This window comes from Haliaeetus albicilla, chromosome 6 (genome assembly GCF_947461875.1).
Source record: "Haliaeetus albicilla chromosome 6, bHalAlb1.1, whole genome shotgun sequence".
In the NCBI taxonomy this organism is placed as follows: domain Eukaryota; kingdom Metazoa; phylum Chordata; class Aves; order Accipitriformes; family Accipitridae; genus Haliaeetus; species Haliaeetus albicilla.
Genome location: NC_091488.1, coordinates 31,480,616 through 31,497,373, shown reverse-complemented (window position 1 = coordinate 31,497,373; position 16,758 = coordinate 31,480,616). Strand labels below are relative to the sequence as shown.

Here is a 16,758-nt window from a genome sequence, read left to right as displayed (position 1 = left end):
TGCCGTTGACACATGTAGTGTTGATTGCCTGGGCAGCATCCCAAGTGCAGCAGTGCCAACAACATCTGGCAACCTGGCATTAATACCGGCCTTGGATTCGGGTCTCGGTAACAGCGCATCGCAGCGGGACGGTCACGAGTTTCTCGAAACTTGGAAATCCCGGCTGTTATTTTTGGTTTGCACGGGAATAAAAGGGAGCATTTATGCCCTTGCCCAAGAAGCCGCCTTTCCGAGGAGCGCCCGAGGACTCTCTTTTCCCCTCAAAACAAAGGAACCCGCTTTATCCCTGCGCTCTTCTACGACCCCGGCCTCGCAGCCCCACCCCACGACCTTCCAAAAGCCACGCTCCGCTCCGCGCCGCCCTCCCCGACCCCTGTCCCAGCAGAGCCCGCACGCCGGGGCATCGCCGGGGCATCCCCGGCCCCCGCCCGGCTCCCGCCCGGCCCCCGCCCGGCTCCGCGGCCGCGCAGCGCGCCCTGCCCGCCGGCCGGGGGCTGCCCGCCTCCTTCGCCCGCCGCCGGGGGGAGCGGGCGGCGGCGGCGGGGCGGGCTGGGGGAGGAGTTTGGCGGCGCGGAGGAAGCGCCGGGCAGCCCGTGGCGGCGGCGGCAGCGCCGGGCGGCCGGGCGGGCGGGCGGGCAGGTGAGGGCGGCGGGCCGGGGCCAAGCCGGGGGGCGCGGCGCCCCGCTTATTTTTATAACTTTTCGGGGTGGGGTCTTTTTGTTGTCGCTTCGCGCCGCCACCCCCACCCCCTCCCGCCTTCCCCGTGTTTGTTTTTTTTTTTTTCCGCGCCTCGGACGAGACGATTTCTCCCTTTCCTCCTGCCTCTCCCCCAGGAGCCGGCGGCGCGGCGCGGAGGGGAGCGGAGCGGAGCGGAGCGGCGGGGAGGGGAGGGAGGCGCGGCGGCCGCCCCGCTGCGGGGGCGATGCCCCCGCCTGCCTTGGCGCCTCCCCGTGCCGGCCCCGCCGCCTTCCCTTTGTGCCGCCGGGCCCGGCGCGACGCCTGCCCCGGGAGCCGGCGCCCCGCGGCGCTCCGCGGCGGGAGGTAAGGGCGGCCGCCGCCCCGCGCCCCGGCAGCCATGCGGACCCTGCGGCCGCAGCTGGCCTCCCTGCTCCTCCTCGGTAAGTGCTGGTCGCCGGCGGGGGTCCCCCGGGCGGGGCGGGACGGGACGGGACGGGACCCCCGGCGGGTGCCCTCCGTCGCAGGGCTTCCGGGAGGGTCACCCCTGCCGAAAATACCCAGCGCCTTCCCCCGGGAGTTGTCACTGCCCGCCCTGTTCCTGCGGCCGGGGGGGGGGAATAAATGCATATTTGTGTGTGTGTGTGTATATATATATATATATAAAAATAAATCAGGGTTTCATCTCCACCTGCAATACCCCGGTGACCATCCTCGGCGAGCCCCGGGGCGCGGCGCGGGGTCCGGCCGGAGCGGGCTGCCGGGGCGTGGGAGCGGCGGGGACGGGCGCGGGCACGGGCACCGGCACGGGTACGGGCACGGGCACCTCCTCCGCGCCGGGCTCCGGCGTCAACTTGGGAAGGCGAGCGGCCGGCCGGGGGCTGCCCCGTGCTGGGGTCAGGGGACGTCTCGGAGGGGAATCGTGAGGGTAGGGAGTTACGGGTCGGTGTTGAGCTTGCACGATGAAGGCAGAGCAAATGCCTGGGGTAAGGTAGGCTGCGGAAACGAAGTCCTCCTCCCGGCTCTCGACGAGTACGTTGAAATGTAGAGGGAAGACAGTCCCTGCTGTCGTAAAATGCTATTTGATTGCTTTGTGCTGTCTCTCCAAACTCCTCCTGTAGTCCCTTCTGTTTCTGCCTGCGTTTTGTACCCTGTGAACCGTTAAACGTGTGGTTTTTGTCCCATCCCACAAGCGCCTGCCCAGGGTATGACTGTACGCAGTTCTGTAAAGTCCTTTGGGACCCCACTATTGGGTGAGAGATGCTGTAGCAATGCAGGATCCCTTCCTACAAATTCGGGAAGAGCAGAATACAAGACAATTAAAATGCTTCTTATGTTTTTTGCGGCAGCCCGTGTGCCTGGCTTAGTACTATCAGTCGGTGGGGACGTTTGTGGAAGATACAGTACGGCACCCTCATGCTGTTTTATGCCTGTGCATGCACAGAGCAGAGCAACCTCGGAGTTGTTTTGATTTGCCTTTTCACTGGTAAGGTTTTCTGCCGCATTAATGCTATGGAAGGAAGAAGCAGCAAGGCTGGCAATTTTACTGGCTTGAGAATTGTCACGTACCTGCTATACCAATCTGGAAACAACACCTTTACTCGAATTGCCGTTGTGCTTCCATGTCTCTACTTTGTGTGCGTGTGTGTGGTTTTCCATGCTCTCTGTCTGTCTTTAGGAAGGAGAGATGACTCTTTGAAATGGTTTTGGAGAAGGTTCAAACTTCCCCTTAACCAGTAGCTTTCCTCCTTGGGTTCCCTGAAAAAAGCCATCTTAAAGCTAAGTTTATCCAGGATGACTTTGCTCCACGAGTACAGGCAGTCCGTCGTAGCCCGCAAGATGGGTATAGGCGAACGGCAATCGCTCGCTGCCTTGTCTTCGCACGCTCAGTGTCTCCTGTTGAAGAACAATAACACCATTCTGGATTACGGCTGCCTAATATGGAGCGAGCGAGCGAGCGGCTGCCTGCTCGCCGCTCCGGAGCGCGCCCGGCTGATGCGGCGGCGTAGCAGCAGAGGGCATCGTCTTGCCGAAGGCTTCCCGCCGCGGTACAGAAGCGGGACCCTCCAGGCCTGCGCTGTACACCCCGCGGCGGTGCTAACCCCGCTCCTGGCCGGCTGCCGAGGCCGCCCCGACTCTTTGCTTGGCAGAAACTGGCTTTCTGGGTTTGACCGAAAACTGGCTTGAACGTGCCTTCATCCTCCCTCAGGGATGAGCTGCAAAGTGTCTTCTGTCGCTTGGAGAATCGGTTGCTTTTCAGCGGTCCCCAAATCCTGTGAACGTATCTAGTTTGTAAAAAAAATTGTGCCGGCCTCCTCATGTTAAATGCAAGGCTGCTTTTAAGGGGATGAAGTATACCACGTGCGTGCTGGAAGTTTGCTTTCTTTTGGTGTTTTTCACCTGGATTTCTTTAGATGGTTGATCTGCATTTGCCAGCTGCTGGCTTTAACGAAAGTGAGGATGTGTGACTGTGCCTCAAAGCCTCGAGTTGCACAGAAGTGCTTTAGGTTGCTGTTTGTAAAGCTGAGGCATCATTTGACTTGGTGGGAAAGGGGCTGGAGCAAAAAGCCTTATTTCGTAACATAAATCTGTGACTGGCTAGAAGAGGACTGTTGGTTTCCAAACAAGTAATGTTAATGCTAGAATATATGGATAAGGTACTATGGGTTGAGTATGCAGAAAAAGAAATACAACTCAATTTTTCCTTATCCTTTTGCAAACTCATTGGAATCGCTGAAGGAGGAGTTGTGGTTATGGAAGGAGCTGGTGGCTGATTTAATATAATACATCAAGCATTAACTAGCTACCAGAATCCAAGTAACTGCAAAAACCAGGGTTTGAAAACCCACATCTGGCATGTGGGTGTAACATTTGTAGATATCTGCTGTTTTTTCCCCTCTTGCTGCAGTGTTTGTTGCAGGGCTCTTTAAACAAGTGGCACTTCATCACAGCAAGTACAAAACAGGAAAATAGAGCAAGTGCTGTAAATAATCCTCGTGCAGCGATGAGACCATTAATACTTGTGCCAGCCAGTGCTAATCCTGTGTGTAGTTGCAAGATTTACCTTCTTTTTTTCAGGGATGCAAAGTCTGATACTCCTCATATTTATAGCGTATTATATAGGAAACGCAATAGGCTTCTGGGGAATGCTGAATTCATTCATGTCAGTGACTGGTTTATGAATAGTTCTGCTTTTGAGTCTCGTGCAGTCTCCAGAATACCACCTGTGAATGCAATTTACAGCTCTTTGTGTTCAAACATTGCATATGTATATATGTACATAGACTCATTACCCTCTTCCTTTCTCTATTTGTGCATAGTAATTGGTGATTTATTTGCGATTCCTAGAGGGGAGTAGAGCCTTCGCAAGGTCTAGAAACTGCAGCTCACTTGTAAACGGCACGTTGGAGTGAAATAACAATGCAGAGGTGACTCTTGGAGAAAGAAGGGATGATCTTACAGGCCTGTCTCCTGGAGGTGAAGGGGTGCTGGCTGGAAGCAGCAGTGTGCAGTTGACTGCCACTCAAGTGTTGTGCTAGCGCACCCTCCTGCTCTTCTGCTGCCTGCCCCAGCGCAGGGGTTGAGGGGGTCAGTGGCTGACACAAAAGCCTAGATGCAATATAGCTGAAGGCTGCTTGGCTGGAGGAGAACAGACGGAGAAAACGGCAGAGTGGGTGTTTGCACACATGGGGTTTGGGGTTGTTTTTGTTTACCAAAGCTAGCGGCCCAGGAATGTTGCTGGCACCTCATCTGCTCCTCGATGCATTGTTAGCAACAGTGGCCAAGATCGTGCTTTCTCCATCTGTGTCTGCCCAAAGTCCTCTGCCGCGAGCTTTGTTTTGCAGGCTGATTTTTGTCACCCTCACCCCTGTGTTTGCTGCCTCTAGATCACCGTGGTGTGCGGTGCTGGACCTGGACCGATCCTGAGTGTGCTGGGGTGGGCTGTGGCTCTGCTGCTTTTGGAGAATGTTGGACAGGGGCTCTGCAGATGGCCCTGGCTGTTGCCTCATTTCTGCACGCGGTTCAGCCGGCTCTCTGGGTTTCCCGAGTGTGGTGGGAGGCTGCTGTGGCCATTGGTGCTGGGCTGGCAGGCTCCGCTCTTGCGCATCCCCAAATATAATTCTTCACCGGGAGACTCCCTCCCTGCAGTCTTGGCTAGACTGCCTGACATCCTGAGGCTCCTGCAAATCCTGTTTATTTACACAGGAGGTTTTGGTTTATGCGAATTGTCGTCTTTTAGTTGACCTTCTGTCAAGTTAGATGACTTTATTAAAGCAGTTTTTATTGTAAATCGAATGTGTACTTGGAACACTTTTACCAGACCCATTATATAAAGTGAAAGGCAGAATAAACAGCACTGCAGACCACAGGTTGGGGGGCAGGAGAGAGAAGGTAATAGGGAAAGCATCGCTTCTGTCTTGGGAGGCTTATTGAGTTTTTTTGACCAGAAAACTGGGGGGGGGGGCGTGTGTGTGTGTGTGTTAAATTTTCTTTCAAAGTTCTTCCTTTTGGTCTCTCTTGGCTTCTTTCTTACCTCTGCATAATCAGTCATGGATTCAACTATTGACCCAAAGGTTATACGGTCTAGTATGAAGCCAGAGGTGTTTTAGTTGGTCTAACTCAAGTGAATCGGAGTGCTATAACCTGAAAGAGTGCTCCTCGCTATCTGATAGTTAGCACTCTGCAGACCCTAGCCAGAAACTTAGAGCACCAGGAAAATTGCCTGAGAGGAAGGGGGAAGCTTTTCGAGCACAATTTGGTTTTTTTTCTTGTTGCTAGGGTTCCTCTGCTTGTGATTTGACTTGTCTACTGGTATCGAGAATTGTTTAGGCCCTCCAGCCAGTGTCTGGAAAACTGCAGTATTGTGATTTGCCTTCTGGCTTTTAAGTTGCTAAATACTCCTTAATGATAACCTGCTAAATTGGTTTTGACTCCATTTTTATATTGGCATCTCTTTCCTAGTCATATAAAATCCTCTTAAGGAATAGTTCTCTGGTTGAATGTTAGGAGACGTTTAGCATCTGTTTCTTATAAGCTATGGAGAGGCTAAAATGGAGCCTTTCCTGGCAAAGTGGGGTTTGATCAAATTGCAAGGCAAAGAAATCGGGTCTGCAGCTGCCTTCGGTGGGTATAGGATGTCTGCGTGCATATATGTCATTTCCAGCTCTAACCTGTTGCTCACCCTGTCTCCATCAGCATACTAAGAACATGCTTCGAATGATGTGTAAGTAAGCTTTCTGTCATTAGGAGGTTTAGTTAGGAAATGGCAATGAGACAAGAGGAAATCTTGCCTTTCTAGTGGCTGCTAAAGTCACATTTCAATAAGCAATTGAACATGAGCACAAAACCAGACCATCTGAGCTAAGTGACAGGAAGCTTTTCTCAAAAAGGGAGAGGCTTTGACACTGAGGACTTGTACTGTTGCCGCACAGTACTTGCGCAAACGCTAAAAAGCAGGGCTGCTCCTGAAAGGAGTTGTTCCAAGCTGGTTCCTGCCGGGCGTGGGGAGGGTGCAGGCCAGGGTGCTCACACGAGGAACTGGTTGGAGTGACTTGCTTGGTCTGAAAACTAACTTGGCAAAACCAGAAAATACATAGAGGGATTGAGGAGCTTGTCTGATTTGAAAGTAGATCCATTTTTCACATGGTCCTGCAGATGTTTATGGGGGGCCTAAGGAAAGGGGGGGTGCTGGGGAGGCAGGTGGCTGGAAGGCATAGTGAATTCATTTGGCTGGGTTACCCCAGTTTGCTGTTCGTGCACCAGGGCCTCTGTACCATGGGTCCAGGGCGTGTGACCAGTTGCTCAGCCCTGCCGAATGGTTGAGGTGAGTCCAGTGTTTGACGGCAGCCACTCTGTTAACTGTTACCGGCTCCTGACAGAGGCTGCCTGCTCTGTCCTGTGTAGTGTTTAATCTGCAGTTTCTGGCTGAAGCCACTGCCTATACCCTCCTATGGCTCCTTCTTTCTGATTTTACTCTGCTGCTGGTGGTTCCTCGGTGTTTCCAGGTCCATTTCCCACTCTTTTTTGGGCGATGGTCCACAGGGAAGGAAGATGTGGCCCATTGTTAAGTGGAGAAGTGGGGAAAAGAAGAGCCAAGGGAAAGCACTAGGAGGAGAAGGAAGGTGAAGAACCCAACTGATAGGAACGATAGATGAGAACAGGCTCTAGAGGATGGATCTTGCAAAACACTGGGCCTTCCACCACACCCATTGCTTTTAAAGCGTCAAAGACTCCCAAGTACAAAAGAAACGGAGGTAGTGAGGATCCATCCCTATTTGTTCTCTTGCTCCTGAGCAGTGTACTTACCACCCCTCTTGGGGGACTTCTCCTTTCCTGCCAAGCTGTTGATTCCATTTGGGACTCAAAAAATCATCTAGCGCTTCTCCTTGTCTCTTCTGATCTTGGCAGCCGTAAGACTTTGCCAGTCCAGAAGGGTTGAGGCTGCTGCTGAAGTGCAGGAATAAGGAGATTCCTGTGCAGTTTCTGGCAACAAAGGTGTCGCCATTGGGATAGCAGAAACCATTGGGATCCAGGGCGTATGCCGCAGAGGAACACACAGGGCAGCTGCACAGCTGTTAGCACTGTCGAGCCTTACGCTAATGCCGGTTGTTTGGTTTGGTGTCTGGGTTTTGTTTTTCTGGCCCTTGCAAAACAGCTCATTGGGGTCTGATGTGGTTGGAGGTGATTTTGATGTACAGCTGTTGTAGCACTGCTAAGTCTTGTTTTGTTTTAACTAGTGGCACGAGTCGAATCAGTATTGTTCACCTGGTGTTCCCTACTCCACACACAAAAGTGGATAGCTTTGCTTCCCAGCAAATGTGTTCCCCTCTGGAGTCATCGTGATTACGGGGCAATAGCAGGGAATGGATGATGCATCTGGGGTTTCTGGGGATTTTTTTTGTTTGCTTGCTTGGTGGTTGTTCCCCACCCTGCCGCTGCATCCCTGATCTCTCTGCCTGAGGCACATCATTGCTTTTATGGCTTTTGGGCTTTGTACGAAAGTTGATAAGCTTTTTGAAGGGAACTGGGTGCATGGGGTGAGGTAGATGCGTTTTTCTCTGGACTCTGTAGTGCTAAGCGTCTGTTCTGTGTTTGAGAGGGGCTCAGCACTGACCCAGACTGCTGTGTGAAATGGATGGTTTCTGAAGCCTTTAGAGAAATGGAGGCTTGAAGATGAGATAGTGAGCCCCCAAAAAGCAAAAAAAATTTTGTTTGCCTCTCAGGGAAAGAAGGGCTCTGATCTCTCATTACAGCGCAGGTATGAAGATTTGGCTGCTTAGATAAATTGAGATTTTGTCTTCTTGGATTAATCTTTCTGTCTCCATTCAGCATCATCACCAGGGACATAGGAATCTGCCCAGGTTCCTCCAAATGTCTCTGGAAGTGGAGCTGGACCTTTAGTAAGAGCCACAGGAAAAGGCAGGTGCTTGTTGCCCAAAGTCTTCCAGAAGCTCTTTACTACAGAAAACTGTACTGCTGGAATCTGGCACTTATTAACTCAGGTTACCCAGTACCTAGGATCTAGCCAAAGGGCCGTGGCTGGCTGCCAGGCTGAAATTACCAGCCTGGGTGTCAGGCCTTGTTGGTTACTTCTTCATAGCTTGAAATAGGAGCTCCCAACAAGCATGTGTGCCAGCCCTTCTTCTAGTCATGTTTCTTCTTACAGCTTTGTAAAGTGTTCAAGGTAATTATAGTACTTACTAATATTTATTCCCTTCTAAGCAATTATCTGAATGTGCTTATCTCCGGTGTGCTTTCAAAGTACTCTGCCCCCTCTCACCATATCATTTCATCTCCCTGGCTCAGTGCTTTCTGCTCCCTCCCTTCTCATGCAATCCTTGGTTCTCAGCTTCTTCCACCTCCTGAATATGCTGTCAAGCTTTGCTTTCCTCTCCTGGAGGTTCCCGTACCCTGTCTTCCTACTCTGCTGTCTAATCCCATTACAGAGGAGGGATGTTTGCTCTGTCTTGCAGGGGATGATTGCTTAACCGCCCTGCCAGGTGCTAAGGCACTTTGCAATGAAGGGCATGGATACCAAGAGAAACTGGGCTGGCATTGTGCCATCTCCCAGCTTTCTGCTGACTGCTTGTGGCCTGCAGACAATACCTTGAGAGCTCCTGCTGAAGGGTTTGACCTTTATGCCTGCAGTGTTATCCGGCGCCTACAGCAGGAGTCATAGCATGCAAATTCCAGTGCTTTCTTTTGACTTGTGATATAATTGTAGGCAAGTTGCTCTGTCTCTGCTCTCAGCTCCTTGAAGTAGAGAAAGTGGCTTAAAAGGTGTCATGGGATTTTTTTGGAGGAAAAATGCAGTGTTAGGGCTGAGGCTTTGCTTGCTGTCATTAAGCAAGCCGGCTGCTTTTTTCTTATACATGTCGGCGTAGTGTAGAAGAGATTGCTATGCCCTGATTGATTTCACTCTTAGTGTTAGGAAAAGAAGAAGATTGATTTTTACTTTGAGCTCTGTGGTGTTACTTACCTGCACAAGCTCTCTTGCTTATCCTACATGAATGGGACCAGCCTTTTCTTGCCACCCCATTATGCTCGTGGGGCATAGCCCACGTGACTGTAACTTGGAGCTGCTGCGAGTCATTCCAGCCATCAGTGTTAGAGCAGCGCAGTTAATCTATGGGTCACTGGCGTGTAAGGAGCTGTTAGGTCTAATCAGTCCCATGCCATGAGCTAGTCAGCAGTTAAATCTAATCCAGAGTGTGTAGCTGCCAAATGCTTTAAGTCTCCATGCACTTGCTCCTTTCTGCTGTAAATAAGGCAGACTTGAACAAGATCAGCTTCAGATGCCCTGCCTGCAAGCAGGGATCAGAGATCAGCCTCGGGTGCCGGTATGGCAGAGGTTGTCCAGAGTCTGAAGGGCTGCAAGGTAGGTGTAAATCTACCTGCTCGTCTTCATATGTAGATGTCAAAACACCTTCCTCTTTCTTATCTCACATAGCTTTTTCTCCCGCCTCCTTCCCCTTGCCTAGATGTAAGGAGAGGTGTGTTTAGAGGTGGCTTCTCATGTACTGCCATCATCGTTAGAGTGTAGAGGGACCCTGCCTGCATTTGTGCATGTCTTGCCTGAGATGCCTAGTTTTTTGTTCTTTTCTTTTTTGTACTGCTCTTACACCCCATCCACTCCTTGAATCTTCCACTTGTGCCTGCATGGTTCTTCTGCAGCTACAGGTTAACCCCCTTCCCCTCCATAGGGAGGGCTTTCCCATGATTGTGCTTGGAAGTACACCACCTTCTGCTGCTGAAGATGGGAGAGGTGAGGCTAAAAACTTGCTTCCACTGCAGCTTCCTCTGCCTTTGTGGGGCAAATCATGGCAGATCATCCCATTTATCTTTTAAATGGAATAACTTTGCAAAAGTAAAGGATGAAGAATGCCAGTTGCTATGCACGGGGGTCTGCCATTGGTTTGCTTTGGCTTGGGTGCTTCCAGGGAGCTTGGCAGGGGACCCTCACTATCCTGCGAGCACCATGCAAAGGAGTGGCAGTGCTTACTGCAGTGGTGTTTTGGATTTGTGCCTGGTCCTGGTGCTCGGGCTGACTTTTTTCTCAGCCTTTGCATGGGAGAAGGTGGCAGCGAACGTGTGGTGGGAAGGAGGTTGGTTTCCTCCTGGTGGAGGGTGGGAAGCCATCTGAGACCACCCTGAGGTGCGTGGTGTGGCATAGGGCAGGCGAGGGGTTGGTCTTGGAGAGATCTGTTGCCTCTTCCCGGAGGCCTGCCCATGCTGGGCTGGTGGCACCCTAGTTCTGGCTCTCGTCTGGATCACAGAGCTGTGTAGTTCAGTCTGTCCCCATCTTTTGCCTGGCTTGTTTTGGGGGAGGATGTAGGGATGAGAGGGGTGAGCGTGAGGGAAGATTTACTGTGTGTCAAATGCCTAATAGCTGCTCCAGCAGGTCCATGGGGATGCGTTACTAAAAGCATCCTAATGATCCCAATGTAATGGGTTTGAGCCTTGGAAACAGGCTTGCTGGGAAGGGCATCCCAGGGCTTTGTGCTCAGCTTCTGGAGGATGAGAGGTCGGGGCAGGCAGCAGGAGCTGGCTCTTTGGGGTGCCAGCAGGTACCCATCCCTCTGTGAGAAGGAGCTGGAGGGGAGCCATATGCAGGGCTTTGGCATGGCAGGGGAGTGACTTGGGAAGCTTGGCCAAGCAGCAACTACTGCTGTTACCTCAGAAATGTAGATTACCAGCAATTGCAGCAGTGTGGAGGCCAACTAAATCCCTGAAGAGATGCACTCTGAGGAGAGGGTAATTTTCTTTATGGAGACATCTGGCTGTTGGTGGAAGAGAGGGAGATGCACAGAGGAGTGTGGCTGTAGCTGAGGCTAGCAGCCTCTAAGCCTGGCTGCTGGCAGCACACGCGGGAGGGAGAGGAGCTGGGGGATGTGGCTCCCACCGCAGCTGCAGGAGCAGTACCCAGCTCTGCTGCTCCCATTTTTTGTAACCACTGCTGTTCCTGAGGTGGCAATATCTAGCCTCTTCCTCTGGGCACCGGCAGTGGCCTGGAAAAGAGGTGGGCTGTTGCTTGCCTGCAAAAATGATGGAAGCGAGGGTCGCACGAGAAGGGAGGGTTCATCAGTCCTGGAAGATGCCAGTGGAGCTATGAAGACCCCTGAGATAGGTGGGGGTGATGAGGAAGGAGTAGAAATGAGGGTGGGAGATAGCAGGAATCCATTTTTCCAGTGGATGGATGTAAAAGAAATGCATGTACGTGATCCTAAAAGTGCTGTGGTAGAGGTTCTCTGTAGTTACTGGGGTGATCAGCATCAGTTTCTAAATCGTTCTCCATACGTGGATGTGAGTGTTGAGTGTGGGTAGGGTGAAGCAAGGCTTCTGGGGAAGTATGCTAGTGGGAGGCCAAAAATAAATTATCAAAAGAAAGAATTGAGAAATTAACAAAGCTAAACGGATGTATGCAGCTCTAAGAAAAGGGTGTCGTATTTGAAAGCATATTTTTGAAAATCCATTTGCTTAGTCATCTTACAGATAACCGCTATTTTTACCTTCTTTGCTCTGATGACACTTCGCTGTCTATATAATGGGTTTAGCATCCGCGTTCTTTCCTAGTGTACAGGGAAAATGTATCTGATAATTTTGAGTTGGCTTTGTAGAATTGCTATACTTCCTGGCTGTGAAGTAAGTAAAATACTGTTCTTAAAACTGTTCTACAGGAGCATAGCTGGCATTATTTCCCTTCTAACCCTTTTAGGTTTTTTTTAACCCATCTCCCATGTCTGCAATGAAATTTGAATAGAGAATATATTTTCTTGCCATTTCAGGTGTAATAAGGACTGTGCCCTCAACTCCCCCAAAGAGAAAAGTAGTGATGTTTGGGTTCAGCACAGTAATCTACTGGGGAATGAATACAAGATCAAGGGCATTCGCACATTTTTATTTCTGTGTGTTTGCAGGGGCTGTGGCATTGCTAGCAGGTTGCTCACAAATGGTGGCTTAGATTACCTCTCTTGCAGGCAGCAAGATTTGCATCTTGCCATTCCTATTTGATGTGCAAGTGGTGATGAGAGCTGTATACTTGAATTCAGATTTTTCTGAGTAGCAGTCTACTGTCGTTAGGGCAGTGCTTAGACCCCAGAGGCTTTTTCCCTGTTTTCATCCTGTTTCAGTAACTGTGTCTCTTGTTATCTTGTTCCTGAATATTTTCGCTTGTAAGAGGAGACTGTTTGTTGCAGCTGTTAAACCTCAAATGTCTTGAATCTCCCTGAGGGAAGAGGATGAAGAGTTCCTCAGGTTTCTGTGTAAGTAGACTATAGGAACACCTATGTATCTTTCCCAAGTATACAGCCAGGAGGTATTATTGGTGCTGTCCTAACCAGCTGATGGATTCTGGCTGGTTCAGCCTGCAATTCCTCTCTCTCTCACTTGCTATGTTGAAGGGGTTTAGTAAGGGAGCTGGAGTTTCTTTTTTTGTTGGCATGTAATGGTATTGGACAACAAAAAGCAACTCTGGTTTCTTTTATCGGAGCAGCGTAGCTAGGAGGTGTCAAAGGAAATTATGGATGTTTGTTTGGTCTCCTGGCTAGATATAACCATGTGGGTTTTAGTGAAATGTGCCTTGAATAAACATTGGGTAAATCTCCTAGGACGAGCACAGCCTGGAAGCCGGTGTTGGGAGCCGTGCTTATCTTCATGGCAGGACTTAAAAAAAACGTTTGCATGAGAAAAGTTTTGCACTCTGTGTTTGCTTCCTATTGGTTTGGTGGTTTGTGATGTTCCCCCTTATGTCCTCTTTTAAGCCAGCCGGCCAACCTTAGGAGAGGATTATCCAAGTAAAATTCTCCAAAGCCTGTATTGCTGTCAGAGTGCCTTCTTTCCCCCTCTTTCATGGTGCCGATGGCTAACCCGGGCCCAGGCATGACCCATGGCCATACTAACATGCTGGGTTCAACCCATGGACTTGCCAGAGGCCCGTGGTCCCTCCCTGGGAGACAGGCTGGGCCCCATTCGTGCCGCTTCACTGGGTGGTAGCGGGTGAGCGGGCCCGGCCCCAGCAGAGAGCCAGCGAGGCTGGAGCCCACCAGAGAGCTGCCAGTGCCCCTTGTCAGCAGCTTTGTCCCAGGCAGAGACAACTTGGTGCCTTCCCTCTCGTGGCCTGGCCTGAGACGGAAATCTGAGGCAATGTGTGCCACGGTCCCCTCGCTCCCGCTGCCCTCTCAGGTCGTTCTCCCTCCTCACCGGGAGACCCAGGGGATGCTGTGGTGGCAGGAAGCCCCGTCCAGGAGCCTGGCGAGTGCCAGGTTCTTCAGGGCCTGGCAGGGCGCTGGTGGCTGCGATGGGCCTGGGGGCACCTCCCCAGCCTGGAACGGCTGTGGCTTTGGGCACGGGGGGTGGCTTTTGCATGCTTTGGGACATTTACCAGGAGCAGCCACCTGCCAGTGGTGCCCTGGCCTTGCCTTGTCAGCTTGTGCAGGGCGTTTAGTTTTGGCTCTGTTGCCTGGAGGTGGTATTTCATAGCTTCTGCGGGCATGTACTCACGAAGCTGTGCTAGTGGGTGCTTAAATGCAATTAGTGTCAACCCTCACCACTTGCAGTCCACTGCGGTAAACTGAGGAGGAGGGATGGCATCAGCAGCTCCTTTGGGCCTGCTTTTCCCGGCTTCCTGGCCCTGCCCGCCTCTCCCTCCTTTCTCCCTGTCAGTCCCCAACAGGTCTGGAGCATGTGTGGCGTTTTGGTACGGTTGCTGTATCTGTTCAACTTGCATCAGTCAGTCGCTGTTAAGGCTTATAATCAGTGTGAAATCTCTGGGGCACAGCTATTTACAGAAAAAAACCCCACCCTTCCAGACTTGCATCAAACAAGAGGTTTATTCTCATTAATTGAATTCCTCTAGAGTCTGATAACTTGGGCATGTTGAAATCAGATAAATAAAAAGCCTCCCTTCCTGGTAGCTATGTAAGCCTTTCCTTAACTCCCTGATCAGAGGGGACTAGGCTCTGCTAAGTAAGTAGCTGAAGATCGAAACTTCTGCATATGTCTGCTCGTCAGGGAGTGTAGGCAGGAGGATGCTCAGTGTGGTGTATCAGCAGAGGAAGGGTTTACCTCACCTAACCCCCTCACCCCCCCTTTTCTCAGTTGGCTGGGAAGGATTTTTTATTTAGTGACAAATGCTGTTTAGTCACCCTCAGACACGTAGTCTGTGTATAGAAACTGGGACTGTGCTTTCTCCAGGCCTTCAGATAAACCTGCAGCCCTACGAAAGGGCAAGTCTGCTCTTGCTGAAGTTGGTGTGTATCGCCTTCGGAGAATCTCTTGGGCCATGCTGCCCCGTCTCATCACGTGGGTGCCAAGATGCGTTGCTCTGGGAGGCAGGAAGGTGTTTGGACTTGTGCCCGAGGTGTGGTGTTGCTGATCTGATGCTATAATCCTGAAAATATCCAACTTGCAGCTTTTTCCAGACTCCATACATCAAATGAGACTTGTGGTCATTAAGGTCATGTCCCTTTCTCCATTGCATCTTTTGCATGTAGTTCTTGACTTGGTGCTGAAGGCTGGGGCCTCTCTCGTTCAGCAAGTGCTATTCGTTAGTCCAGGGTCCTTCCTCCTATGCCTGGATCACCCGTGCCATAATGAGATACCTGGCTTGCCAGCCTGGCTTTTGTTTGTCTTGGTTTTCAGCCAACACCACTCTCCCCTACGGGGTCTTTCTGCTTTCCCCCTCCCCAGGTATCTCTGGTGCCACCTTTCTTCTTGCACCCTGGACTTAGATTTCCCCCCACCCCTCTTCTTTTGTCAGTATTTGTATCCCATAGCTGTTTCCACTACTGATGCAGTGGCATCTGCCGCCGCCCTCTGGGACACTTTTTCCACCATCTCTCCCATCTCCCGGCCCCACCATCTGCTGCCTCTGCTCCTGCTGTCATGCAGTGGTGTGAAGCTGGTATGAGTCTCCTGACCGCACTGACCTCCCTGTCTCAGAGAGCACTCGGCTCCTTCCCTCTGCCTCCTTCCTCATAAATGCTTTAACTGCTCCTGTTTTACTGAATGCTGCTAACGGTATTTCCCCACCCCAGCCTGGCTAGCCCCTTCTCCACCTTCAGATTTGCTCCTCAAACCTTAGTGATTTTACAAAGAGGACTGACATACAAAAAAGGGCCTGCCTTTACCTGGGGGTTTGCCCTGTACTCCTTCTCCATGCTATTCACAAACGTAAACTTTATAACCCTTTTGCTTGGTTTACGGGTCCCAGCTCATCTTCCCTTGTCTCTGTTGTTTGCTTTGCTACTCGTAGCCTCTATCCCTCAATACAAAGCTGCTTTATCCCCTCCTCTTTCAGCAGCTGCTCTGTCCTCCACAAACCCCATGAGATGCTCTGTCTGGACCTCTTGCCTCCCAGCTCTCTGCCAGTTTAGTCTGTCTTTGTGATTTTCTTTGCAAGGGTTTTCTTAATAGCCCCCACTGCTCTACATCCCAGTCGTGATCTAGCGTTACCTCCTTGACTTAGCAATTGCCCTTGTGATAACCAGTTTTGGTTTCTTTCTGGAACTGTTTTCTCCAAGTCCTGTTGTCTTTGCCTTCTCCGGCCGCTCTGACAGAGCTGCTATTACATCCTCATGAGTATACTCTGTGCAGCTTCAGGGTTTGGTTTTTTTGTGGCTATAAGAGGCCTATTCTGTGACACTGTCCACCTCTTCCTACAGTCCCAGCCTCTTGGTAATTTTATCCACTAATAAAAATTGGGCTGGTTTCTCTCTGCTGATGTTACAAGTTCACGTTTCTGTTCAAATTAAAATCTTGACCCCTGTCTCTGGCGCTTACACACATGCATGTGTGTGCACCTGAGTCTTTCTGCTTAAGAAGTGTAAGCTGCAGCACTTCCTATCCATTTCAGCCTCTGAAATTTGTTCAGGTTTTTTTGTTGAGTGCTTATTCCCCTGAACTCTTGAATTAGTTCCTCCTCCTCTGCCCTGCCAAACGCAAGATGCTTGTCTTCTCTTTAAAAGCCCTTCTTAGCCTTGTTCTACCTTGTCTTTTCTAGCACTTCTTCCCTCTGTGTGGTTTTTGATTCCCAGCCTCTGCCTCTCATTGGGTTTCCTCAGGCTGCGTTCTCAGAGAAAGATGGCTTATCTGATCGTGCTGCCTAGTCTGCCGCCCCTTCCTGGATAACCTGGCAGCCCTTTGGCCAATTTCACGCAAATTTGAGGGGAGTAGAGAGCTTGGAGATAAACGAGTTCCTGCAAGTCTTGTGAAGAGTAGGTAGCTGAGCTGGCGTGGGGGGTGGCAGTGGACTGAAGGGGACTTTCTTCAAGGGCTCTAGCGGTGCCTCCAAGTGACTATGCCAGCTGTCGGCGAAGCTCCAGCTGAAGCTTGCAGTCAAATCATTAGTCTCAGAGACAGCCTCCCTCCTGAAGGCATAGGAAGCTAGGCTTCATTAAGTCTCCTGCTCTTATGGTTGTTTGCTAAAAATGGTGGCTTGGAGCCCTTTATTTTCTTCTATGCAATTCAGAGTAACCTGCAGCAAGCACCTGCAGCACTGCTTCACCTGATGCTTTGCCACAAGGCCTGTTAGAGACCCACCATCAGGGTCTCCCAGCAGATAGAGACTGCGGCACTTCTCACGCT

At 51.1% G+C, this 16,758-nt stretch overlaps 1 protein-coding gene across 3 annotated transcripts in view; it reads left to right on the top strand.

Moving 5' to 3' along the window:
* The first annotated feature begins 622 nt into the window (after nt 1-622).
* IGSF3 (immunoglobulin superfamily member 3) overlaps nt 623-16,758 on the top strand; it is a 100,747-nt gene continuing 84,611 nt past the window's right edge. Inside the window, exon 1 of one of the 3 annotated variants that reach the window (XM_069785427.1) lies at nt 623-1,118. In XM_069785427.1, coding sequence (XP_069641528.1) covers nt 1,076-1,118 — 43 coding nt within the window. In that variant the 5' untranslated portion in view covers nt 623-1,075. The remainder of the gene's footprint in view (nt 1,119-16,758) is intronic. The other 2 variants (XM_069785426.1, XM_069785425.1) reach the window with 2 other exon arrangements.